This window comes from Artibeus jamaicensis, unplaced genomic scaffold (assembly GCF_021234435.1).
Source record: "Artibeus jamaicensis isolate MK-2021 breed Jamaican fruit bat unplaced genomic scaffold, CSHL_Jam_final contig_700, whole genome shotgun sequence".
Taxonomy (NCBI): domain Eukaryota; kingdom Metazoa; phylum Chordata; class Mammalia; order Chiroptera; family Phyllostomidae; genus Artibeus; species Artibeus jamaicensis.
Genome location: NW_026521930.1, coordinates 11,425,371 through 11,451,934, shown reverse-complemented (window position 1 = coordinate 11,451,934; position 26,564 = coordinate 11,425,371). Strand labels below are relative to the sequence as shown.

General features: G+C 50.2%; 2 protein-coding genes, 1 long non-coding RNA gene and 1 pseudogene across 3 annotated transcripts in view; 1 reads left to right on the top strand and 3 right to left on the bottom strand.

The window, feature by feature from the left end:
* The window catches only part of TRAP1 (TNF receptor associated protein 1), a 60,024-nt gene extending 53,129 nt beyond the window's left edge, over positions 1–6,895 (top strand). The window contains exons 14-18 of the mRNA XM_037154603.2: positions 224–362; positions 883–968; positions 1,307–1,452; positions 6,292–6,364; positions 6,578–6,895. Of these exons, the coding sequence (XP_037010498.2) occupies positions 224–362; positions 883–968; positions 1,307–1,452; positions 6,292–6,364; positions 6,578–6,679 (546 nt within the window). The 3' untranslated portion in view covers positions 6,680–6,895. The remainder of the gene's footprint in view (positions 1–223; positions 363–882; positions 969–1,306; positions 1,453–6,291; positions 6,365–6,577) is intronic.
* A 288-nt stretch (positions 6,896–7,183) lies between these two features.
* DNASE1 (deoxyribonuclease 1) lies at positions 7,184–10,546 on the bottom strand. The gene is made up of 9 exons (XM_037154604.2): positions 10,462–10,546; positions 9,883–10,030; positions 9,483–9,571; positions 9,220–9,303; positions 8,752–8,867; positions 8,296–8,408; positions 8,063–8,217; positions 7,459–7,555; positions 7,184–7,274 (listed from the first exon to the last, which is right to left on the bottom strand). Exons 2-9 carry the CDS (start codon positions 10,027–10,029, stop codon positions 7,221–7,223), a joined length of 855 nt encoding a protein of 284 aa, XP_037010499.2. The 5' UTR covers position 10,030; positions 10,462–10,546; the 3' UTR covers positions 7,184–7,220.
* Positions 10,547–15,988: 5,442 nt separating this feature from the next.
* LOC128628353 (splicing factor 3B subunit 6-like) lies at positions 15,989–20,307 on the bottom strand (annotated as a pseudogene).
* Positions 20,308–20,762: 455 nt separating this feature from the next.
* LOC128628338 (uncharacterized) overlaps positions 20,763–26,564 on the bottom strand; it is a 33,285-nt gene continuing 27,483 nt past the window's right edge. Inside the window, exons 3-6 of the long non-coding RNA XR_008392717.1 lie at positions 25,265–25,441; positions 22,364–23,004; positions 21,909–22,114; positions 20,763–20,804 (exon numbers count right to left, since the gene is read on the bottom strand). This is a non-coding gene — a long non-coding RNA (uncharacterized LOC128628338). The remainder of the gene's footprint in view (positions 20,805–21,908; positions 22,115–22,363; positions 23,005–25,264; positions 25,442–26,564) is intronic.

Below are 26,564 nucleotides of genomic sequence, written 5' to 3'. Positions count from 1 at the left end.
TTTCTCTGTAAGTAGAGTCCCTGTTTCCACCGCTGAGACGTAGCCAGAGCTTCCCTTCCCACCCTCTGGTAACTGCCTCATGCACAAAGGCCCAGGAAGCCCCAGTATCCAGCACGACTCTTCCGGGACTTGGGGCCCTGCCCGCAGCCCTCACTCCCAGGACCTCTGTGTCGTGGGTGGAGTCTTCTCCAAGCCTGATGGGGATGTCGTTGGGCCCTCACAGGTTCTCTTCTGCTATGAGCAGTTTGATGAGCTGACCTTGCTCCACCTTCGTGAGTTTGACAAGAAGAAGCTGATCTCTGTGGAAACAGACATCGTCATTGATCACTACAAGGAGGAGAAGTTTGAAGACGGGTCCCCAGGTTGGTTCTGTTGCTTCTCTTCAGGCACAGGTGTGGGGGTGGCCTGGGAGTGCCGGGGGGCTGGGGTGGCCCGGGGCTGCCACTGGTTGTGGCAGAGCCTCTGTCCTACAACGTGGGTTTACAGGGACTTTCCTTTTTCTATCTGGGGTCATTAACCTGCATGAAAGCAGCCGTTTGGGGACACCTTAATGATTAACAGAAAACGTTTCCATTTAGGTTCCCAGGTCCTCCCAGTGCCCCTTCCAAGTTGGCTTCCTAAGAGAATCTGAAAGTCTTTTTAAAGCCATAGTAAAACTAGATGGGCCTCGGGGCAACCAAAAATGTCCCTCTGAGGTTCAGTTTTATCTATTGTATTTTAGATGGTAAGCATCACTGGTGGCTTCTTTGTGCCACTGGCCAGGTGTTGAGGGTGGGGCTCTTGGACACCTGGCATGGAGATAGTGACATTTCGGGGGCCCCGTGGGAATTAGGTGGGAATTGTGGAGAACAGCCTCTGAGCTCACTCACTTCTCTCCTCCAGCTGATGGCCGCCTGTCAGAGAAGGAGATGGAGGACCTGATGGCCTGGATGAGAAATGCGCTGGGGTCGCGTGTCACCAACGTGAAGGTGGGACCTGCGGGAGGTCGGCCACTCCTCGGCTGCCAGGGCTGCAGTGACCACACAGCTGGCTGGCCTGGTGGCAGTTCTCCCGGTGGCAGGTGAAGCTGTGATAGGTGGAGGAGACCTGACACGTCACTGCCACTTCTGCGTGTGCGCTTACACGCTGTAGCCACATATGCCCAGGGGTGTTGCTGGGCAGGACAGGCGAGCTTGGCTGGTTGTTTTCTCCATTTTTTAAAGCAGGTCGGAACTGAGAAAGTGAAAGTGAGCAGCCAGTGGCCCAGTGGGCAGGTGGGTTTGTCCCAGGGTCCTCCTCACTCCTGGTCCCCCGGCCTTGCTTACAGGTGACTCTTCGACTAGACAGCCACCCTGCCATGATCACTGTGCTGGAGATGGGGGCCGCCCGGCACTTCCTGCGCATGCAGCAGCTGGCCAAGACGCAGGAGGAGCGCGCTCAGATCCTGCAGCCCACGCTGGAGGTCAACCCCAGGTAAGGCTGCGGCCCCCCGGCCCCCAGTGCCCGGGAACAGCGTGTGTGTTTGTGGCCTGCCAGGTACGCCTTTAAAATTGTGTTTCTGTTCAAAACACACAGGAAAAGTGCATAAAGCTTATGTACAGTTCGATGAATGTTTATAAATACACTACCCATGTAATTAAACTATTCAATTTAACTTTATATCCATGTAAAGTTTAAAAAAAAAAAAGAACTTGACGAACCTCAGGTGACCCCATTTTCTTGCCATTGGAATCTGTCCCTGTCAGGTCACCACAGTCCTGACCCGTGAGGATCGTTGCTTTGCCTTATGGCCTGTGTGCGCTTCTTAACAAGCTCAGATTCGCCTGCTTGTGTGACACCTCAGTTTCTTCACTCGGGTGTGAGAAACCTCTGTCCCTGCAGAGGGGCGCTGCGGTTTGTTTTCGTGGCTGAGTGCTCTTCGTGGGCTGAATCTGCCTCAGCACAATTATTTACTCTATTTTGACAGACATTCGAGTCGTTTCCCTTTGGGGCTGTTGGGAACAGGTCTCCGTGCTGACACACGTGTGTGTGTGTGTCTCTGACTTGTGCGCCCAGGCAGGAAGCCGCCGTACGCTCCCTGGGGTGGTTGTGCCCAGCTGCTCCCCAGTGTGCTGTTGCCGGCTCCCCACAGCGGAGCCTGAGACCCCATAGTTGCGACCCTTACTGAGGGCCTTGGCTTACTCCTGACGGACCCTGTGAGACTTTGCTGTTGTTCCTGTTGCATTCTTTTTTGAAGATTGGTTTGCAGTTATGTTATATACTTTATCAGTTACGGATTTCTCTTTTCACCTGCATTAAGATGTATTTTTTCCTTCCAGAGCCTGTTTGTTTTTTTTTTTAATTTAAATTAATTTATTGTTGTTCAAATACAGTTGTCTGCATTTCTTCCCCACCCCTTCCCCTGCATTAAGACGTCTTTTGATGAGGAGTTTTTAACTTTAATGTAATCAAATTCATAACTTTTTGTTAGGTGCTTGTATGGGTCTTAAGAAATCTATTGCCCTGACCATTGTGGCTCAGTCGGTTGGAGCATCATCCTGTAACCAAAAGGTTGAGGGTTCAATTCCCGCTCAGGGCACAAACCTAGGTTGGGGGTTCAATCTCTGATTTGGGTGCATTCAGTCCCTGGTCTGGGTGCAACTAGTTGATGTCTCGATGTCTTTCTCTCACATCAGTGTTTCTCTCTCTTATCCTCTCTCAAAAAGCAATGAGAAATGTCCTTGGGTGAGGATTTAAAAAAAAGAAAGAAAGAAATCTATCGCTGCCCTGGCCGACGTTGCTGGGTTGGACCGTTGTTCAGTAAACTGAAAGGTGGTGGGTTCAGTTCCAGCCAAGGGCACATAACTGGGCTGTGGGTTCACTCCCTCGTCAGCGTCTTTCTCCTTGTCTCTCCCATTCCCTTTCCCTCTCTGTGAAATCAGTAAGCACGCCCTCAGGTGACAGTTTAAAAAAATCTATCACCAGAATCATGAATTTATTCTGCCCCCTCCCCAGCGATGCAAATCGCCTTCTCCATCACAGCATCGAGTGTCCCTACGCGTGTGCGGTCTGCCTGTGGCGGTGCCGCACTGTCCGACACCCCCGCTGTCCCCCAGGCCTTTGCACGCAGTGAGTGGCCGCCCCCTGTGCCCCTTCAAGCTTGTCTTGGCTGCTCCAGGTCCTCACTTGTACACAAATTAATTTCAAGGGTTAGTGTATTTTATGATACCAATTCTTTCTGTTAGTATATTTATAATATCAACTCTTTCCCCCCATGCCCATAATATGTATGTACTAGGTCTTATTTAATGTCTTCTGCTCCTTTGTGTCTTCTGTAGAATTCCTGTATGTTTTTTGTAGTTATTCTTAGATGTGTTGTACTTATTGGATATTTTGAAATTTTCTGACTGTTGAAGACAAGTTTTTTTTTAAATGAAAAAAATTTTTAAATGAAAATTTAAATTTTTTAAATGAAATTACATAAACACTTTACCAAAAATGTTACGGGAATTTAAACAAGATCTATAGTGTTACCCTCACAAGTCACTGTCGCTGATTTGGTATATTCCTTTGGACTTTTATCTCATATTTTGTGGGTGTTTTTTATATATATAGTACATGTCTAATTTTTTCATTTATCACTTTATCATATTTTTCCATGTTGCTTTCTAAGCATAAGTTTTTTTATAGACTACTTGGGAGAAGAGGGAAGTGCCTTTTACATTTTCTGAGCTAAATAATTACTGGTTGGAAGATGCTGAATTGGCCTGTGGCTCATCCTGCGGTGTGTCGACGCCTTACCATAAAGCTGCCCCGGTCTGTGTGGTGGGAGCGCCGCCCTCTCTGGGAAGGAATGCGGCTTGCAGCCGAGCGCCTGCCGGAGAGGGATGCCGATGCCAGCTGGACACCCACTTGATGTTATTAACCAGTTCTGCACAAAAGTGGGTTTGTAAGAATTGTGTGGAAGCGCTTGTTTCTATTGCTGTAAGGCTTTATTTATTTATTTTTTTAAGTTTATTGATTTTGGGGGCTGGGAGAGAAAGAAGCATTGACTTGGGTGCCTTCCATATGCGCCCCAACAGGGGATGGAACCCACGACCCAGGCATGTGTCCTGACCAGCAGTCAAACTCCCAACCTTTTGGTGTACAGGACGGCGCCCAACTAGCTGAGCCACCCACACTAGCCAGGGCAGGCTTTATTTTTTTAATGCTATTTGCCTTTAACATTGGTAGTATGTTCACATGGCAGAGAATTCAAAAGAATCAACATTTATAATAAAATTTCCCTCCTACCTTTGTCCCCAGCCATGTCTGGTTTCGTGTGTCTCTCTCCGGAGATACCGTGGCAGGAGTGACCGGGTCATCTGGGACTCCCTGTCACATGGCGGAAACCTGTGCACAGGCGTCCTCACCTGGCTTTTTAACAAGTGTTTCTGATTATAAACAGAGCTGTGAGGAAAGGGAATTGCTGAGTCTCGGAGCACTGTCCATCTTAAATTGTTACAGATTCCAGTTGTCTTTAGCAGTTAGACAAATATTTTTTTCCCTCAATGTTTCAATTTTATAAACTTCTCAATTTTTGCCATTCTCCTAAGTGAGAAATTATACTTTTAATGTACATTTCTTATGAGTAAGGTCAGACACCATATGAATGGAATATTTCCTGTGCAGAAAAAAACATTTCCATTTTTATGTTGTCTGAGTTACATCATTTCATTTTTGACTCCTGGGTTTGTATTGGGTCGGCCAAAGAGTTTGTAGGGTTTTTTCCATAAGACGGCTCTAGTAGCTCTTAGCTGTCTGTAACTCCATTGAAAACAATTTTGTTGAATTGTATTGTGACAGCTGTCATATCAGCATGCATTTTTAAAAATTAGCAAATTGGTGAATATCTGTGTGGCATCTTTAATATTGAAGGTGGAAAAAATACACATTTTGGCGTATTTTGCTTTATTATATCAGGAATGGTAAAAATGCAGCTGACATGCAAAAAAAGATCTGTGCAGTGTATGGAGAAGGTGCTCTGACAGATTGAATGTGTCAAAGTGGTTTGACGAAGTTCTGTGCTGGAGATTCCTCACTGGACGATGCTCCTCGGTCAGGTAGACCGTGAGGTTGATAGTGATCTAATCGGTACATTAATTGGGAACAATCAGCATTATACCATGTGGGAGATAGCCAACATACTCAAAATATCCAAATTAGTAAAGTTATTGGTGAAAATGAAAAATGTGTTTTTTATGGAAAAAAAAAACAAGAATTTTTTGGCCAGCCCAGTACTTGCTTGGAAAGGCTTTTCCTTCTGAGATTATAAAACATTTCCTCCCTGTGTACTCCTAAATTTTTACATTTAACCCTTGGTCCTTCTGGAATTAGCTTTGGTCTAAAGAATGTGGTGGGAATCTAGCTTTATTATTTTCTGGTTGGCTGGCCTGTTACCGTTTTCCACTCTTGTGAAATCGTGTGTTTAATCGGGTACAAATTAAATTCCCATGTGTGTGTAGCTCTTCGTACGTTGTCGACTTTTCTGCGCTTAACTGTTGCCTTTTCATTTTCCAGAACTAAACTGTTTTATTACTGAAACTTTATAATATGTTTTAATACCTGGAACTTCTCCCTCAGCTTCTCCTGGCCTTTTCTTCTATGTTTATTTTATTTATGAATCATATATTAGATTGTTTAGGTATAAAATTAAATTTTTAGTAAAAAACATATTAAATGTTTGGGGCCTGGCTGGTGTAGCTCAGTGGATTGAGCGCGGGCCTGTGAACCAGACAATCTCGGTTCAATTCCCAGCCAGGACACATGCCTGGGTTGCAGGCCGGTTCCCTGCAGGCCAGTTCCCAGCAGGGGACGCACGAAAGGCAACCATACATTGATGTTTCTCCTCCTCTCTCCTTCCCTTCCCCTCTAAAGATAAATAAATAAAAATATTTTAAAAAATGTAAATGATTGTTCTTAAAAACTATCTGCTTAAAAAAAACATATTAAATGTTTGGGTTAATTTAGGCGACATTTCACCTTTAATTACAGTCTCTTTAGTTAAGCACCAACGTGTGCCTTTTTAAATACTAACTGTTGTCCCTTCAGTGTTTACTTTAGATTAATTTTGGTACTTATTGCATTTTCTAACGTCAGAACTCTTGTGTGTTCCTTTGGGTATGTAATCAATCATATTATCTGTCAGTGATCATTGACTTTGTTCTATTTTTTTATACTGGACTTTCCTATTACACAGTTGTGAATGTTCTGATAACTCCAACTGCTCAGAAGTTAGAGGCCCTCGTGCTGGGGTGCACAGCCCTGAGCTTCCTTCTGGGGGTTCTGTTGCAGGCACACGCTGATCAAGAAGCTCAGTCGGCTGAGAGAGAGTGAGCCTGACCTGGCCCAGCTGCTCGTGGATCAGGTGCGTCCCTGGAGCCTGGCCTAGAGCCTGAGAACCGAGGGCTGCCAGTTCTGCGAGCCCGAGTCTTCCTTAGAGGCCGGGTGGTTCGGTTTGCCGTGAAACCGTTTTAAGGAGGAACAGCTCCCTCCCTGTCTTCTCTCCGCATTAAAATGTCCCTGGGTTGGAACCGGGAAAGGCCCCTTCCCATTAACAAGGTCACCCCCTGTCTTTCAGATCTATGAGAATGCCATGATCACAGCGGGGCTCGTCGATGATCCCCGGGCCATGGTGGGCCGCCTGAACAACCTGCTCGTCAAGGCTCTGGAGCGACACTGATGGGGAAGGCTGGGCCCTGTGGTCCAGGGGCGCAGCACAGCAGCCGCGGGAGCCCCACGCCGGCCCTGCACTGTTGAAGCCCCAGGGGAGGTGGCAGCGGAACTGGGTGCCTCTGCCGAGGGAAGAGGAATGGGAAGGAATGACTGGATGCCACCAATGAGAACACCCTCTTTTGGGCTTTATTTACTTAAACTAAAAAGTATTTCTTAATCTAAATGTTAGACTTTGTGTGCTGTCAGTAAGTTACTCCGTTGACACAACCCTATGCTTACGATGGAAGCAGGTACGGTGAGAAAAAGCCTACTTTCTACCCCCTTCCTCAAGCTGGTACAGTGGTCGGGGGACAGTGGGGACGGCAGAGAGGGGGCGCTGGCCCTGTGCTCAGTGAACTCGCCCTGGATCCCTAAACTCCACCCCCAGAACCTGAGCAGGACAGCGGGCTCATCCGGCATCTTCAGTGCTTTGTGCAGGCCCCCAGGAGCGGCCACACGCAAGCTCTGGAAGCCGGCGGTCTCTCGCCAGGGCCCCGGACCTGCTCTCGTCAGGTCCTCTTCAGCGTCACCTCCACCGGGTAATGGTCGCTGATGGCTTGGGCCTGTGGGGAAACCTGCAGTGAACCCCAGAATGCCCGTTCCTAGAGCTCCCCGGACTGTGGACAAGGGGTTCCTTCAAGTCAACAAAAAGAGCAACTGCTGTAAGTCCCGTGGATCTGGATGTCACTCCACCCCTGCACGCTAGCCCCCCATCAGAGTTATATTCTGTAAAGGGTGGTCACTTACAGTCTGGTTGCTTAGTCCATATGCAGCTTGGAAGTCAAAAGGAGCAGCTGAGTAGGGAACAATGGCATGTTGGAGCAGAGCTCCAGCGACCACAATCCTGCAGCACCAGACACGAGAAAGTCCTCCTTCAGCCTACTGTCTGGCGCTGCACAGGTAAACCTCAGATCCCAGCACGTCCCACCAGCTCTCCCTAACCAGCTTTCCCCCAAGAAGCTGAGCTGAGGGACTTGAGCACTTCACCAAGCCCGAGCATCTGGCCTTCACCGTCAGTTCGGAACAAGGAGGCTGCAGGGGCAGCTCCCATCTGGCCTATGTGGCCCTTGGCTTGTCACTGCTCAGGGAGGCCCCCTGGGTGTGCCCAAACTGGGTGCCACCATCTGACCTGTGCACCTGAGACGGCTCACAGGAGAAAACTAGCAGCATGATATCCTCACATGTCCCACTTTATAAGTGGCCAAAAGCTCAGGAGGGGTGAGTGTCTCCTCAAAGTTGCTGGGAGCCATTTCTGAAGCTGGGTCTAGACAGAAGTCATGGTTGCTTGTGGAGGTGTTCCCATCTCTGCCTGGGGCCTGCAGAACTTGTGGGGCACACAGACCTTGCTCACCTGTCGTAGGCACAGTGTGTGGACGTGACCGTGGTGTCAGCAGTGTCAGGAATAAGCCACTGGAAGGTCGGGATTGTGCGCAGGCGAATGGATGACCATTGTGAAGGAGTCACGTAGCTGCAGCCAGCATTGAAGTCCCCCATCAACATGACATCCTAGCAGGAGACGACAGCGGGTCGGTCCATGGACAGAACAGGGCCCTTAGCAGCCCAGTCCAGTGTGTGGGGTCTCACCTCCATGTCCCACTTCTGGCGGACATCCAGGTAGACGTCGTAGAGAGAGTCGATCTCAGCCACTGCATCCAGCGGGGCCGCGTGCAGGGGGACGATGGCAAACTCCTTGACCTCTGAGGAGAAGGCAGTTGTGCTGAGCAAGGAGCAGGTGGGGAGTTGGGGCGCAGTCCTGGTCTACGGGTGCACTAGCCTGACCCAGTCATGTGTCCAGGGCTGGGACGGAGGGGACGTGAGACGGCTCAGGGTGCGGGGGTGGGCGTTTCTCCAAGTAACTTCAGTGTGAGACCAAAACATGGGTGGGGAGGGTAGCAAGCTCCCCGAAGGGGTGCGCGGCGGGGCTTCACTGTGACGGGGGTTTAGGAGGGGTGTCCTGGGTGTTCAAGGTGTTCTAGGAAGGGCCAGGTGGGGCCCCCTGGCCAGGCCGGGCAGAGGGGCCCCTGTGGCAGCAGCACTCACGGGTGAATGGGGAGGAGAACTTGACAACGGCTGGCTCACGGCTGAAGGTGTCGTTCCCACAGGGCTCACAGCCGTCGTCATACTGGTAGGAGTCCAGCACCGTCACCTGGTCAGGTCTGAGGGAGGCCAGGCCACAGGCTGCTTACCCTGGGGCTGGGATCACCGCCTTGTCCTGCTAAACCCACCCGTTGCGGCGGTCAGGGGCCCAGTCTAAGCCTGGATGTCAGAGACCCACCAGCCCAAAGCTCCGGGCCATCTGTGTCCTCTTGTCCCTGCCCAGGTGGTGAGGCCTTGGGGCACAACAAGCACTTGAGAGGGGGCAGCCCAACTTGGACCCTGTTCTGTGGCCCCCACTTCCTTCCCCACCCCAGGGGGAGGAGTCCCGTGGGTTTTCTAGAACACCGCCCCCCCACCCCTCTCCTCAGAAACCTCAGGTTGGCGGCTTGTCTGCCAGCACCCGCGCTTTACCTGAACAAGAAGAGGTAACGCTCCTTATAGCTGTTGCGGCCCAGCGGCTCACTGGCCACGTAGTGGTAGGTGTTGGGGTTGTCTCTAGATGGAGGAAACAAAGGTACCAACCAGCCAAGGGGCCCACAGGGCACATCCTGCTGCCTCTAGCAGGGCTCCTGCCCACACCGGTGTCCCTGGGGCCTACCCAAAGGGGCACCGTGCCCTGAAGGGATGGTCACTGTCTCCACGTGCTTCCCCAGGACCCCGTCACCTTCGCTCACTGATTGAGTCTGTCCAGTAGCTTCCCCACGGCCGTCAGGTGGTTGTCTCTGACCTCCTGGACCAGGATGATGTCATAGCGGCTCAGGATCTGGGGACAGGGCCACAGCAGAGCTAAGCAGGGACAGGCTGGGTGGAGACTGGTGTCTGAGCGCTGCCCGCTCCAAGTCCCTGCAAGAGCCAAGCTGCTATTGCCCAGGGCGCTTTCACAACCGTTTGGTCTGATGTCAGCCACAGGAGTGACAAGGACCCTGTCGCCACAACTGACTGGAGGCTGAGAGCAGAGGCCTGAGAGCCTGGGATCACCTTCAGGACCGACCACTGGCCCAGTGTTCACAGGGCCTTTACAAGCACCGCTCACCCTGCCCCAGGTTCCTTGGGGACAGGCTGGCTTGGACCTACCTGCACGATGTAGTTGGAGAGGGTGGCATTGGACATCTTGGTCTCCCCGAAAGACTGGATGTTGAAGGCGGCTATTCTCAGGGGCAGGGCTGTGTGCAGCACACCAGCTACGGTGAGCAGCACCCCCATCAGCCTGGTACCCTTCATTCTGGAGGAGGAGGGACATTCGCAGGTGGGTCTGGGTTCGCAGACAGTGCCCCATCTTTCCTCAGAGTCCGTCCACATGGAGCTGGTAGAACCCAAGGCTGAGTAACTGTCCTCACGGGCAGTGCTGAGGCGCCAGCGTCCAGAAAGCCAGGCTCCAGCACCAAGGAAAGGACCCTGGGGTCTTCTCACCCCTGCACCCTCCAGAAGACAAGCCCCTATAAGGGTCACCAACCCAAAGAGGTGCTCCAGTGGTCAGCTAGTGGTCGGACTGGCTCACTGCCATCCCTGCTCCAGGGACCCACCTGGCTGGCACTGGCCAGGGCTCTTCTCAGCTTGGCCACGGTCATATAGAGGGACCCTGCCAGGCCTCCAGGTGGGTGCCACCCTCCAACTGACCACAAATCACGCAGGCTTCGGGCACTAGACACTCACCTGCAAGGTGACTTCCCCCAAAGCTGATGAGAATTCTCCCAAGAACCAGGAGTTGGTATTCTTTGATACCAATTTTTTCCTTTTGTTGCTTTAAGACAAATAAGTTACGAAGGCGAGTCTACTGAGACGCAAAGCCGAGAGGCCGTGCGGAGCTGCTGCCGCTCTGAACCCCACACAGCAGCACTCGCTCCTCCCGGGGTTTTAAAGGGCGGCAGCTGTGCCCTTCCCAGGGGCATCGCCTCAAGGGCACAGAACAGTGGCGCTGCCTGTGTGGCTTTCCCATTCAGGTAAATGGTTGGCATGTGTTTAACAGGCAGTTTCTTGGTGCTATAAAAAGCACCTAGTGATATTTGCTCTTAGTTTTAAAAAGTCTAATAAAAGTCCAAAGGCTCGCGTGTCCTTCACATGTGCTGCTCTCCCAGGGATGGGGAACAGGTGTGCTCCGGAGGGCGGACCTGCTGCCCCCATTGGCAGGACTTGAGATGACCTTGGAGCCAGTCGTCAAGGGCAGACATCCCGCGCTGCGTGCTGCAGTGGAGCCCGTGGTGGCTGCTGTGTGGCCCAGGAGCACACCAGGCCTCTTACCAATACCAGCCCCGGCTTCTTAATCCCTCAGCTGTGAGGGCTGCAGGCAACGTGGGTAGAATCTGGGGTCCCACGGTGTACGTGTGAGGGTAGCACCGGGAGCTCCAGGGCCTGGAGTCAGGAATGGGGGGGGACTGCAGGGCCCACCTTGGTTGCCTGCAAGGCAGTGAAGAGCCTTCCCTGAGTAGGAAGAGAGCCTGTGCGTTCTAGGCACAGGTGACCCGAGTCACAGGGATACGGGCAGCAACTGAGGGCCCGTGACAGGTTGGGTCCAGTTATTTCTTTTTGGAACCCTTGATTTTCCCATTGTATTCATTTCTTGTGGCTGCTACAAAACATTACCATAAACTTGGTGGCTTAAAACAATAGAGCCTCGACTGGTGTGGCTCAATGGGATGGGCATCAATCATACCACAAACCAAAAGGTCACTGGTTCAATTTTTGGTCAGAACACGCGTCTGGGTTGCAGGCCAGGTCCCCTGCTGGGGGTGTATGAGAGGCAACTGATTGACGGTTTTCTCCCTTTCTCCCGTCCTTCCTTTTTTCCTAAAAATAAATAAATAAAATCTTTTAAAAAATAGAAAAGTATTCTCTAACGGTTTTAGAGGGCAGAGTCCCACACCCATTGCGCTGAGCTGGAGTCGCCGTGCAGAAGAGCTGCGCTCCCTTCAGAGGCTCTATGGGGTCCTTCCCACCTCGTCAGCTTCTGGCGGCTCCTGACGTTCTGGCGGCTCCTGCCACGCGGCTCCAGTCTCCGCCTCTGTCTTCACACTGCTCTGCGTCAGTTCTTCCCCAGCCCCTCAGAGGAAGACAGGTGATTGAATTTAAGGTCCTCCCAGATATTCGAGGACCTTCTCCCCATCTCAAGATCCTTAATCGCATCTGCAGTCATTTTGGGCCATGTAAAGTTTCAGGTCCCAGGTTTCAGGTTCACAGGTTCCAGGAATTAGGACATGGATACCTTTTGGGGTGCCGTTGTGCAGCCCACCACCGGTCCACATGGGGTGGCCGGGTTCCTCCCTGGGATGGAAGGGTCGCACCGAGTGAAGGCGGTGCAGGGCTGCGGGGGGAGTCAGTAGGCACCAAGGTCAAAGTCACAAAAGTGCCACAGATCAGGCCAGCTGGCCATGGAGCAGGAGGACGCTGAGGGGATTATTAACAGTTTATTAGGTAAATCAGCTTCACAAGACCAGAACCCTCTGAAGTAATGAAAATGTGTTGACGGGCAGCCCTGGCTGTCAGCACGAGCACTAATCAGGTCACACGTCCTTTGGTAGGGCCTCCGTGCGTTGGGGGCAGGTGGCCTGGCCCTCAAGCTTCCAGGAGCCCCACTGGAGCCTTTTGGAAAGGTTTGATTGCTGATTCTCCCATTTCTTAATCCCTGAGCCTAGCTTTGAGCATGTCAAAATCCAGATGCCAACCACCAAGCAAGACCACTGGCCTAGATTCCTTTCTTCCAGGAGTTTCTTTCCTGGACACACTTGCCAGACCTTTTGAGGGTGCATGTGAGCAAACTGGAGGGCGGTCCCTGATCCAGTGTTTGGCCAGACACAGAACACTGACAGAAGGTCACGGCTCACACTGTAGGTACCTGGCCACTTGAGTTCTCAGCATGTGGGACACAGGCACCTGTCTGTTGGCACCCCTGCCCTCCTCGGAACCAAATGCTGCCCTTTCTCTCTGGAGAGCTCCCAGCCCTGGTCCCTGACCTCTCCCCAACACGCCAGAAGGGCCCCACCTTGGCCCCACTGGTAAGAGCCAAGCCCTGTGGCCACACTGGTTGCCCACAGGGCTCGGCCTGCACGAGAGGCAGCACAGCCTGGAGAAGAGCCTGGCCCGGGATGCAGGGGTCCTGGGGCCTGGAGCAGGCTCATTCACTGCACCATCAACCACTTCGTGCCTCAATGTCTTCATCTACAAAAGGGGATAAAACTATCCCTGCTTTCCTCTTTCGTTTCCCTTATGAATCAATGGATATAACATTCCACTTGTTATTCCAGAAGAATCGTTTCACACCTCCTTAAAAATCCACTTACCCCTAAGACCCTATCAGATGGTGTTTTTCCATCACTCCTTTCCCTTTCCCTCATGGACCTCTTTTTCATCAGTCAACTGTTGCTGAGCAACATCCCAAAATTCAATGTGTAACACAATGTGCATTTTCTTCTTGCTCACAGGCCCACAGATCAGCTGGGAGAACTCTGTTCCCTGGACCTCTTCTGGGGCCAGGCTGAGGGGCTTTGGCTACGCAGGGCCTGCCCATCTAATGTGGTGGAAGGTAAGAACTTCCCTAAGGGTAAACTAATACATGATGCTTCAGCATGGAATCTGCACGTTGCCATCTCTCCCCACATTCTCTTGGTCTTAGCCAGCAACAGGGACAAGCCCAGTGCCAATGGCAGGAGTCAGGGACTCCTGTACTGGGTCCACACTGGAGGCGCAGAAGGCGTGCAAGGGAAAGAAAGGGGCTTCTGGCATTTTTCAAAATCACGTCAGCAGGAAAATGGGCCCTGACAGCAGACTGCCTTCTCTGATCGGTGGGCTACTTTTACACTAACCCTGAGAGTCTGCCAGCCTCACTGGCTAAACATGCTCCAGATGCAGGTAGGGAAGACGGCACATCACAATGAAGTCGGAGTCATTCTCGAGTTCTGTGGCTAAAATCAAAGGATGAAGAAAAAATTCTCTAAGCACTGAGGCGGGGAACAAACGGCTTCAAAGGAAACCTCACAGGCCGTAAGTGATAATGCATGCCTCGAGACCCCCGCCCCGCCCCCCAGAGCTTCGGGGGCCAGCGCTGAGTAGCGGCACACGCCAGCCAGCGGCCCAGGGGAAAGGGGTGTCCACAGACCCAGAGGGACGGGGGCAGGGTCAGAGCTCTGGAGCCCAAAGGTGTGCTGAGGTGCCCCGGCCCGGCAGTGAAGTCTGGCACTGCAGGGCACCTTTTACTTTTGAGGGGAAGAGTGATTCTGAACATTTTTGGACACCTCATGGTTTCAAAATATCTTGCCACGTCCATTTCTGTGATTTCATGTCTCTGCAAAGCTAGGCTTCTGGAGGTTATTAATAAAACAAATACTGTACAGAATTAGTATGTAACAGATTTAAGAAAAACCTGACAGGCACACACATTGTAAGTAATTGTGGTTAATTACAAATGAAATGAAAAACACTTTTCTTTAAATTTATATGTTTTACTTTTCCAAATATCTACTGTAAGTTGCTAGGACATAAATACTAAATTGTTTGGACTTGTAAATGAAACTGTTAGGTATTTCTTTTGGCCAAAGGGTCCCTTTAAAATACTGAACCCTTCAGTAGAGGTGCTCTGAACTGGGGCTGTTTGGGATTTAATGTGCTAAGTATGCCTGCATTACTAGACATGTATCTTACTTACTATGCTGATATAGTTTCTTTTGTGGACTTCACCATTTACAACATACTAAATATCTTGTCACAAAAAATTTTCAAGTCTACAGACTGCTAAGGAGATGAATAATTTCAAGTCTACAAAGTTCAATGGATTAAACATCTCAAGTTCAATAGATTAAACATGTTTAATTGCACCAGAGTTCACACTGATGTGAAAAATTCATCAGTCACCTTTGGGAGCCGAGTTGTTGTTCTGCAACCGGCAAACAAAGTCAGGGCATTAGGAACCCACCCTGTCTTTCCCAGGCGAACCGCACCACTGAGATGAAATTGCGCTTTATGAAGGAGTATTCCAGCTGAACAATGAGGAACAGCAGCTAGAATTTGAGATTTGGCAATTTGCATCCCCTGACCTGCGTGCTGATCACCAATGGCTACAACCGGCCTCCAGACCAGAGAACACAACAGCACTTCGGAAGAAGCTTGCCAAGACCGTCCTGAATCTGATCAAACCTCTAGAGACAGAGGCTTGTGGTCACCAACATCACAGGGACACGGCACAAACCAGACTGTAGGAAACCATAGGAACGAGAATGGTCTCACCGATAAATTTCAAGGGAAAAAAAATAGTGAGAAGAGAGGAGGAATTAACAGACTGAAAAGAAACTTGAGATACATCACTAAATGCAATATTTGATCCTTGTCGGGATCCTATTAAACATTAAATTCTTTAACCGTTTACAAAACCACTGCCTCCCTGGCTGGTGTGGCTCAGTGGATTGAGTACCAGCCTGAGAACCAAAGGGCCTCGGATTCGATTCCCAGTCAGGGCACCTGCCTGGGTTGTGGGCCAGGTCCCCAGCAGGGGGCACAAGAGAGGCAATCACATATTGATGTTCCTCTCCCTCTCTCTAAAAATAAATAAATAAAATCTTTTAAAATTTTAAAAATAAAATAAAATAACCACTGCTTAATAAATCACTTAAGCTGCAACCACAGAACTTCAAATGCTGATCTGGTAAATGGAAGTATTAGGTTCTTAGGTTTGATAATGCTATTACAGCTGTGCTTTCAACAGTCCTTAGGTTTCAAAGTCACACTGAGATACTTCAGGACGAAATAACACGATGTCTGCGATTTACTTCAAAATGTTGGCCCTGAATCTCAGTAGTGGGTACAGTATACTAGTCTCTACTTTTGAATGTTAAAAATTTCAATTTTAAAAAATTCTACAAATCAAAAACTTTATAAACCACAAAACTGAATATAATGCAGTATCCAAAAATGAGGTAATAAAAAAGTTAGTATTAAAAATAAAATCAAGGCCCTGGCTAGTGTAGCTCAGTGGATTGAGGGCGGGCTGTGAACCAAAGGGTCGCTGGTTCGATTCCCAGTCAGGGCACATGCCTGGGTTACAGGCCAAGTCCCCCAGTAGGGGCCACATGAGAGGCAACCACACATTGATGTTTCTCTCCCTTCCTCTCTAAAAATAAATAAATTTAAAAAAATTTTTTAAAGATTTTATTTATTTACCTTTAGAGGGGAAGGGAAGGAGAGAGGGAGAGAAACATCAATGTATGGTTGCCTTTCGTGCGTCCCCTGCCGGGAACTGGCCTGCAGGGAACCGGCCTGCAACCCGGTATGTGCCCTGACTGGGAATCGAACCGTGATTGTCTGGTTCGCAGGCCCATGCTCAATCCACTGAGCTACACCAGCCAGGGCAAATAAAAATTTTTTGAAAATGAAACCAATCGCCCTGGTTGGGTAGCTTGGTTGGAGTGTTGTCCCACGCACTCCCAAAAGGTTGTGGGTTCAATCCCCAGCAGGGGAATAAACCTAGGTTGAGGTTTGATCTCCAGTTGGGGCATGTTTCTCCCTCTCTCTTCCTCTCTTTCTAAAATCAATAAATATATCCTTGAGTGATATAAAAGAAAGCTCTTAAAAATGAAATGACTCAAAATGCTTTGAATGCTCAGTTTTGCTTGTTAGAAAGAACCTCCGGCCACTGTGAGGAGAAGGACTGGGCTTAGGAGCAGGGAAGGCAAACAGTTTGGCTTAGGGTGGGGGTGGCCAGAGCAGAAAGGGTGGCAAGGTGTGGAGAGAGCTGCAGGCACAGGACAGGAACTGGTGACAAGGTGAGGAGCATCAGAGAGAAGGGTTTCAAATGATCAGGAACTGTGGGCAGACAATGATCAGCTGTCCTGAGGGTCAGCAGTTTCCCGCCTGCTCAGGAAATGCCTCCTCTGAGATGAGGCCTCGTCCCTGAGTCCAGCTGCAGTTGGGTCACCTCCGCTCAACTCCAACGGGCTTCATAAACGTGCCACAGCAGAACAGACTGTGGACTGAGTCCCTGGCTGCACCCCCACCGTGGCCGTGGCCGGCCTCCGCCCAGATGCCCAGGTCCCCGGCCGTCGTCTGTCCCCTGCCTTCCCTCGGCCCGGCTGAGTCTGCCCGCCTCCAGACTCCACGGCCACCACACTGGTCCTCCCCTGAACACACGCAAGGCCTCCCAGTGGTCACCCATACATCATGTGGACATTTCATCAGATCATGTTATTCTCCTGCTTAACACACGTCATCAGTTTCTCATTGTCCCTACGATGAAAGCCGGTGCCTACCAAGACCTGAGCAATTCCAGCTCAGGGCCTTCACCCTTCCTGGAAGGCCACCTTGTCACTCCTGTCTCAGCTCAAATGTCACTTCTTCAGGGAGGCTGTTCTCTCTCTATCCACATGCTCCTAGTGTCATTTTTCATCACAACAATCACTTGTTTTCTTTGTTTTAATGTGCTTGCTCTCACTTGTTTATACTCATTTGAGGCCGACCTCCAGACTGGAACACAAGCCCCACGGGAGTAGAGACCTTGTCCATCTTGTCCGTGAAACTGCCCCACGCCCAGAAACAGAACCTGAGACATAGGGGGCGCTCCACAGACAAAAGCTGGAGACAGTGGGGTCATGCGCTCACCTCCTGCTCTCCACCTCCCTGGGCAGCATCCCAGCCACGCCGACAGAACGTCCCTTCCTCGTGGACCCTGAGGGAACGCAGCGCAGCCTCCCGTCCTGACCCATGAGGGGCACTGCGGGGACGCTGGCTCCAGCTGAGGGCCGCTGTGGCCCCACCAGCATGCCTTCCTTCAGCCCGGCCCCAGCCAGGAGTCCTTCTTTCCCATCAGGAGTTGTGTTTGCTAATCCCACGGATGGCATTTTGGAGGGCAAAGGAGCTCCTATCCTTTACTTCAGATAAAATATCCTTTACTTCAGATAAAAGAGTGATGTCTTTCCTGTGACACTGCTTTAATCCGTGTCTGTCAACCCTGTTCAGGTCAGCGGTCATCTCTCAACTCAGCACACTGGCCTTGCCCCGTGACCCAGCCACAAATAACCAGCCCTCGTGAATTTATTTCCGTTCATTATAAAGAAACCATTAACCAGGATGGAAAATTTCTCAGAACAGATGTCTGAATCGCTACAGTCCAAAACAGCTGCACAGTCACACTCAGCAGCAGCACCTGCCCCCTCACCCCCGGCCACACCTGTGCCCAGCACATCAGCGGGACAGGCAGCACTCGAGTTCCGCAGTGAACGAGGCCTGAACACGGCATGTGTGCCCCACTGCCAATCCCAGACAAGCCTCTCTTAGTTCCCCAGTCATTCTACCCCTTGATGCTCCTTTTTTGCACTCCACATTCAGGAGAGAAGCAAAGACATTTTCTAAGGTGTGTGTCGGACAGGCTAGCACACCTTCAGCTTTCAGCCCATGAGCACAAACACACTCGTGTTCCTGATAATGAACCCAAGGCCTTTAAAGGTTTCATCGGTCACAGAACATCACTCCCAGCTAGTAACGTTTCTAACAAGGCTGCAATAGAAAACATCCTGCAAATTTCCAAACCCCTCAGTGTCTCCCAAACACAAAAAGCCTTCGCACCAGCACCCCCTTCTCTACCCGAGATTCTACAGAAGGGGCGAGCAGGACCCTGAGGGGCCAGGACAAGGAAGCTCCCTGGATGGAGCCAGCTGGTCACTCTGAGGCCTGCGGGAATGTTTACGATTGATCTGTCTTCCAGGTGCTAATCCCTCTCCAGCTGTCTCTAACTGCTGTTAAATCCACATACTGAATTTTATTTATCTATTTTTAATCTATAAACTGATTTTTATTTTGTACATAAAAGATGTTCTAAAAAGAATCTGCAATTAAAAGGGCGGTGATATTTTACTTATTTCATGATTACAGTGGTCCCCTTTTGGGGGCAAAGTAAAACATCTTTTTTTCTTTTTATGCCGTATTTTAAACCGAGATCCTACACAAGCTCTCAACCACAGATTTGAACCCAAACCCTGCCAGGTCTGGTCCCCGACTTCTCCGACCCTCCTGCCCTCACTCTGCGCTGCGCTGCGTCAGCACGGAAGACATCGCGCTTGCTGTCAGCCCTAGACAGAACCGCTGAGACTGACTGCATTCACGGTGATGACGGCCTCTTGAGTCAAAACAGTTTCTTCTGGGTCCTGAGGATGTGGTTTATATATCAGTCTCATCACTGAAACCATCTTTGTAAATGAAACACTAGTGGATTTACGTTCCATTGTTTTCGCCGCAGGATCAACTACAGAATGTTCGTGCCACGCCAGCAAGAGATTTCACACTGGAAGGCAGTCCACACCCTGTGTCTAGACGTTCACGGCTGTGCAACCTTCCAGAAGGATCTATATGTATGTCCAGTATATCAACACTAACCACGCCTGGGTTCTTACAGGGTTTGGGTATTTCTGCATCGCAGCAGTCGGTCAGAGATGCCCCCCAAGGTCCAGACCCGCAGTGCTGGTGGCCTGTGGGTGTCTGGGCAGTGCAAAGAGTCAGAAAGGCCACACCTGTTACTACTTTTCAAAGGTTTTACTTATTTTTAGAGAGAGAGGGAAGAAAGGAAGAAAGAGAGGGAGAGAAACATCAATGTGTGGTTGCCTCTCATGTGTCCCCCACTGGGACCTGGCCCACAACCCAGCCATGTGCCCTGACTGGGAATTGAACTGGTGACCCTTTGGTTCGCAGGCCGGCACTCAATCTACTGAGCTACACCAGCCAGGGTGAAAATACAAATACATCTTTCACAAAGGCTACAAGTTTGCTAACGATATATTCTAACATTTATCAAAGTTTTAAGCATGTCACTTTAAACCTTCAATGAGAAATCACAGTATTCAGTATTAATTAAAAACCAAAAAAGGGTAGTCGTGGTGATTCATGGGGTTTTAGTTCAAAATGAAAATGCAGAAAACATTTACTTTGGTGGATCTGTGTCGATACCACATTTCTCCTTGGGAAGAAACTTCAACTGTTCTTCCTTCTTCTTTTTACCCGTCTTCTGAACCGCCCTGTTGGCACCACAGCACAAACCCACAAGGTGCCTGTTACCCGTACGGCATCCTGCCCGGTGGTCACACGCACTCGTGGTATCAAAGGTGTCTTCACAGACCACGCGAGCTGTCCCTCTGGTTTCAGGTGTGTCCCCCACTCTGATTTGATGAATAAGCCCGTACTTCCCAAATATTATTATACATGTCTTCAGCTGTGATTTTATGAGGCACATTTCTTATATAAAAAATCCAATTCACTTCAGGTGGACGTCAAGCACTCGCCCTCTCGGCCGCGCATCGCCATCTCAGCGGCGAGTACCGAGTACCGGCATTCCGCCCTGCGCCTCGGGCGCTCGCTCAGCTGAGCCCCACACAGCGTCAGATCCAGGAAACCTCTACCTACTAAACTTTAAATTTCAGTTATTGTACTTTTGTGTTAGAATTTAAATTTTTTTATGAATTTCAACTCGCTGCTTTATTATGTTAATCTGTTATTTGAAGTCCACGTCTGAAAGCTCTAATACCTTGACCTCATTGGGGCCTGTTGCCTCCCTCCCACACCCGGTCCTGTTTCTCAGTGCGTCTGGAAACTCGACTGCCTGCCGCGGTGCATGGCCAGAACGGTGGAGAGGCAGGAGGGTGTCTCCCTCCAGGGTGCACAGCGGTGGGGCAGGCCACCACAGGCTAGTCTGGGGCTCAGCTGAACCCAAGCTCATCTGCAGTCCTTGTAAAGTCCACTCTACCTGTGGCTTGCCCACGCTCCCAGAATGCCACCCCAGCCCTGGGAAGTTGTGTAGAGCTCCTCTAACTTCTATGTCTCTTAGTGGCCACTTGTGCCTGCCCTGAGGGGAAAAGCCAGTGCAGGAAGTAGGTCTTACCTCCTGAGCTCCCCTCTGAGTGGCGGCTGCTGGAGTGACTGTGTTGGCCTTCAAGCTGATGCCTTCTGGATCACAGATAGCTCCTTGAGTCCTCAGGGAGCGGCTTGAGTCCTCACGGCAAGCTATCCCACGAGAAGCGGTCTGTTTTCATTACCTGGAATGATTTGGTAAATGGAGAGTTGGAAAGGATGTGGGTTAATAACTAGGCAAGCTGGTCCAACTAGCATAGGCCACGTGGACCTCTCGGAGCCAAAATGTCCTTTGCAGAGGTATGTAGCCAATGAGAAAGCTGGGAGGACACAGCCCATTCCCTTCTACCCAGCCTACAGTCTCCAGGACTGAAAACCTTGCTACTCATCTGAATCCTATGGTATTTGTCCCCCTCAGCCCAGTCTTAAAAGTGAAGATGGCTCTCGGTGCCCAGGCATGGCACTGCCTCATGTGAAAAGCTCAGCCTACAACTCCTTGGAGAACAGTGTGTCCCCAGCTCAGGTCGGTGGCCTTGCTCCTGGACAAGAAGCCTTGGGGCCTGTGGACCACCAGCACCAGGGCTGCATCCTTTCTGGGGCCTCTGCCCCCTTGGCCAAATAAGCAATATTGGTTTCTAACAAGACACCTCTTCAGCTTCGCTGGCTGTCTCCACTGAAGTGTGAGCATCTTACATGAGGGGAGCTGACTTAGTCCTCTATGATGAGTGAGTCAAGGGACAGGCTTCTGTCATTAGGTGTCTCCTCAGCCTCCATGTCCCAAATCCTGGGGCAACAGAGGCATGTAGCCAAGGGAGATAAGAAAGCGCCAAAATTACAGCTCCTGATGGGAGGGCAGGGAGGCTCCCCAGGGACTGAGGAGCTGTCAGGCAACACTGAGGCAGAGCCTGGCCAGAGATAGAGCTCAGAACCACTCTGCCCAGTCAAGGAGGCCCCGCACAAACGGCTGAGGATTGCCGAAAAGCAGACCCCAGAGTGGAGCTGCTGTGGGCTTATCTCCATGGAGAGAAGGGGACCACCCATTCCCAAGCACAGTAAGGACACTCGTGTGGGCACACGGCCCCAGGGTCCGATACCTGGGTGCTGGTGCTGCCCCACAACACGTCGGCCATCACAACTTTCACCCAGAGCCCGAGCCTGAGTCCCCAAAGTGGGCATCCTTTCCAATTCTGCCCATTCCTGTCTGGATGGGCCAGGTGGGAAAGGCTGGTCCCACTGTCTTCCCCGCATACCCTGGTCATCATGTCCACTAGTTCCCACCGTCTGCTCACCTTCTGTGCTCTGAGTATCGCTGCTCCTCAGAGTGCAGGACAGAGGTGATGTAGCCTGACCAGTGGGGAGGACACTACAGTAGCCACACTGTCCTGGTGCTTCTCCCTGCACCACCGTGGGAAGCCATGGGCTGCAACATTCCTACAGCTGAATTCTTCACTGGGGGGTGGGAACATGCACAGAGAGAGCCTGTGGGAGGCTCAGCCTGTGTAAAGAGAGAGGTTCCCATTGAACCATCCGCTCAGTGCCATAGTCTTCCCCCAGCTGTCCTCCAGAACAGTCACCTTGTCAAGCCTGCCATCAGTGAAGGATGCTGTACTAGTGCTGCCCGGGCTGAGGGGGCTTTCCAGAGGTCCTGCCTATACTGGGCCCGATTGTGACCAGACACAGGGCCTGGCCTCTGCTCTCCACCCAGAGGTCTGGGTACTACCCCAGGTTGGGGTCTGATACTCACAGAGTCCCAGCTGTGGAAACAAGACGGTGCCCACATGAGACCAGTTGCAGTTGCAGACTTTGCAGACCTCAGCCTCCTCGGAAAATGCAGGTTCCGGAGCAGCAGTGGTTCTCACCCCACTTTACACTCCACTCACCTCACGAGGCTGACTTTCCAGACCCTCAGCATCCCACATGGAGGCACAGCTGCCAATCAGTGGTCGGTGCCCCCCCCCCCAAGCAGGGCAGCGCGGGCTACCACCAGCTCCCTCCATCCAGGTGCAGCTGTCGACAGAGCCTCAGGCAGAAGCAGAGATGGCCACAGAAGGCCAGGCATGAATCCAGCCCAGCCCCCTCCAACTTGGTCCCGCGGCCAAGGCCAGAATGGCTAAAAGCAGGTGGCCTTGTTGGGCTGACTCCGCGTTGTCCAAAGACTGCTGGCATCACGGTGAGCCCGAAGGTGGGGGGTGGCTCTGCCGTTCTGCCCGTGCCAGTTCCTGCGTGATCAGCTCCTTTCCTCACGTGGGCTTCTGTGAGGAGGCACGGATCCTCACAGGTGCCCCGGCCCTGGTGGAAGCTGGTAGAACACAAGCTTGTCGAGGGGGTAAACACCAGGCTGCCATCATAGTCTGTGCCATCTTGATGTGCCCATTCATGCTGTGACTAGTTAACAAAATAAAAAAGGGAGTGTTAATCGTGTCAGTCATCTTAGCCCAAAGTCACCTCTTATTCTGGATAATCATCAAACTTCCAACAGGCTGTTCCATTTTTTAGCCATTGGCTTATGAAATAATTCTAGAGTAAAAGGGGCCCCTGAACAATGGGAAAACTGGACAAGAAGTGATATGATGGTCTTCAGTCCCTGGGTCACACACAGTGCAGGACAGTGACTCCCCAAGAGAAGAGAAACGGAGAGGGGAGCCCTATGACTGTACCAGCTACAGCCGAGATGGTTGCCAGGCTACAGTGTAAGAAAATGGAATTCGACAGAACCAGCAGCTCCCCGGAGGAGGAGACAGAGTTAGGAGGTCAGGGAGGCCCAGGCAGCTGGCACGTGCGGCTCAGGCTGTGGGGGACGGGGCCGCACAGACAGCAGTGCTGCATGATGTGCGGGGGTCCCTCGAGTCTGCAGCCTGGGACGGGTCTGCGCTTGTGTGAGAGAAACCATGCAAGGAAGCTGGGGCGAGAATCCCTGGAAAGAAGCAGAGAGAATAGTCCTCAGAGCCCACGCAGGGATAGGAATACTACGTGTCCCCACAGCCATGTGGAAGGACCTTCTGATTCACATGATGTTGGGCAGAATTCTCAGAAGGGCATCGCCCTTCATAATGGGGCCACATTAGCCATGGACCCATGGCGGCTCTGAACCCACACTCTCAAAGCTCAGAAGAAGCAAGCCTGTGAGAGGCCCCGCCCGTGCTGGGCCTGACCGTGGGCAGACACAGGGTCCTGGCTCTGCGCTCCACCCGGAGGTTTGGGCACTGTCCCAGGGAAGGGCCTGAGACTCGCGGAAGCCAGTGAGGATCACCTGCTGCCGAGGAACTTAACTCGATGTGCTGCTAGACCAAGAATAATACTGTTTGAAGGAACAGTTGCTGGGACAAAGCCCAGTAACCAAAAACATAGATTCACATTGTCCAGTATCCCATAAGAAAATGGCCAGGTCTATCAGTTAGGGTCCAGCCAGGCCACAGAAACCACATGGTATTTTAAACAATGTAAGTTTAATATAAATAATGATTAACTATTTATAGGGAATTAACTAAAAGGGAACAAAAAACTCTACAGAATATCCCAGGGTGAAGAGAAGTACCCAGGGGAAGGACTCCGAGCTGGGAGATGGGTGGTCACAGCCCACTGCTTGTGAAGTCAGTGGGCTCTCCAGACCAAGCCGGGGAGCTGACAACCACCTGTGAGGGGTGCCAACAAAGTTGGCTGGGAAGCTGCTGGCAGAGAGTGCCAGAATGCTGCTGGGCAGAGGTGCTGTTGATCTCACTAGAAAGCTGCCAGGAAGCCAGCTGGGGTTCCTGTGGAACTTGCCGGGCAGTGCCTGCCCTCTTCCAAATGTATAAAGAACCTCATCGCTGGCATCTGTGAGTGTTGCTGGATTTGCAAGCTAGGGAGCTGCCAGAGAAGGTGCCACAGAAACTCAATGGGGGTGAGTACCCCTACAGGTCCCACATGTCAACCCGTGTCACAAAACAGAAATAGGCAATGCACACAGAACCTGGAAAAGAGGACCTTTCTCTTCCGTCACCCTCCACTGACAAAAATTAGCACCAGGATAGCTGGCAAGGGGGAGAGGTTCCAGTGTCACGAGCAGGCAATGAAGGGGAGAACTGACAACTACCGTATCAGACATGCACACAAGAGAAAATACAACCTATGACCATAAGAAAAATCAATTAAAGTGACAGAGGTAAAGGAACCAGCAGACGAGGAAAATGAAACAGATGATTAAAACATGCTTTATATATTTAGGAAGGTAGAGGGAAACCTGAGCTTGATGAGGAGATAAACAAAAGATATAGAAAGACCCAAATGGAATTTCTAGAGATGGTAGAAACAATATCTGAAATGAAAAAATATATGGTATTGAATAATATAAGACGAACACTGAAAAAGATCAGAGTTCAAAGGGAAATGAAAGTATTCGAATAAAGCATAGAGAGAAAAAATACACATCAGACATTATCAAGGAAGCCAGTGTGCATGAAACTAGAGTCCCAGGAAAAAAAGAGCAAGAAAGAGTCAGAAAGAACATCTGAAAAAATAACAAAAAATCTCCTAAATATGATGGGAACTATACACTCATGGACCTAAGAGGATTAATAAAACTCAAGCAGAATAAACCTCAAGAAAACAACACCAAGGCATATCATAACTAAGTTGTTGAAAACCAGCGTTACAAAAAAAAACAAACCTTGCCCTGGCCAGGTGGCTCGGTTGGTCGGAGCGCCGTCCTGTGCACCAGAGGGTTGCGGGTCCAAACCCGGGTCAGGGGACACACCCAGGCTGTGGGCTCCACCCCAGTCAGGGGATACAGGAGGGGCTCAACTGATGTTTCTCTCTCACTTCAAAGTTTTCTCTCTCTTCCTCTCTGAAAATCAATAAAAGCACATCCCCAGGTAAGAATTAAAAAAAAAATCTTAATAACTCATTATGTACAGATAAATTAAGAATGACAAGAAACTTCCACTTTAAACCAGAGGACAATGGAATGTCATCCTTTTTATATTTTGTATTAGGGCTGTGCCATACTTTAATTAAAATGACTACTGATAGTATTTAAGTTGCTTTTGCCCTTTTACAGTCACACACAGTGTCCCCGTGAGCCTTGGTGGTAAAGGGCCCTGCGCACCTGGGTGAGCTCACCCCCAGGAGCAAGTCTCACAGAGGAGTCACCCCGCTTTGTGATTCTGCCAAATGTGCCTAGACTCCCTCAGAGCTTGTCACAGACTATCAGTGGAATGATACTGAAAGTACTGAAAGAAAAGGAAAAGGGTATAAACTAGAATTCCTTTTATTCTGTTTTTGGATATTTACCTGGAGAAAATGAAAACTCTAATTTGAAAATATATATGCACCCCTATGTTCACTGCAGCATTATTGACAATAGCCAAGACAGGGAAGTAACCTAAGTGTCCATCGAGAGATGAAATGGTTAAGGATGAGGTGAGGAGATACACACACACACACACACACATACATTATGTATATATAATGTAGTATATATATATATATATATATATATATATATATATATATATATATATATATATATCATGGAATATTATTCACCAATTAAAAAATAAAATCTTGCCATGAGCAGCAATGTGGACAGACTGAGAAAGTATTATGCCATGTTAAATACATCAGACAAAGAAAGACAAATACCATATGATTTCACTTACCTGTAGAATCTAAAAAATAGAAGCAGACCCACAGATACAGAGAACAAATTGAGGTTGCCAGAGCAGGGAGAGGTGAACATGAATAAGAGCTACAAACTTCCAGTTGTAAAATTAATAAGCCAAGGGGAAGGAATATACAGCACAGGGAATATGTCAACAATATTGAAATAACTTTACGCAGTGAGAGATGGTTAGCAACTTATCATGGCAATCACATCATAAGGTTTATAAATGTTGAATCACTATGCTGCAAACCTGAAGGTAATACTGTATGCCTGCCAACTATATTTTAATAGAAAGAAAGAAATA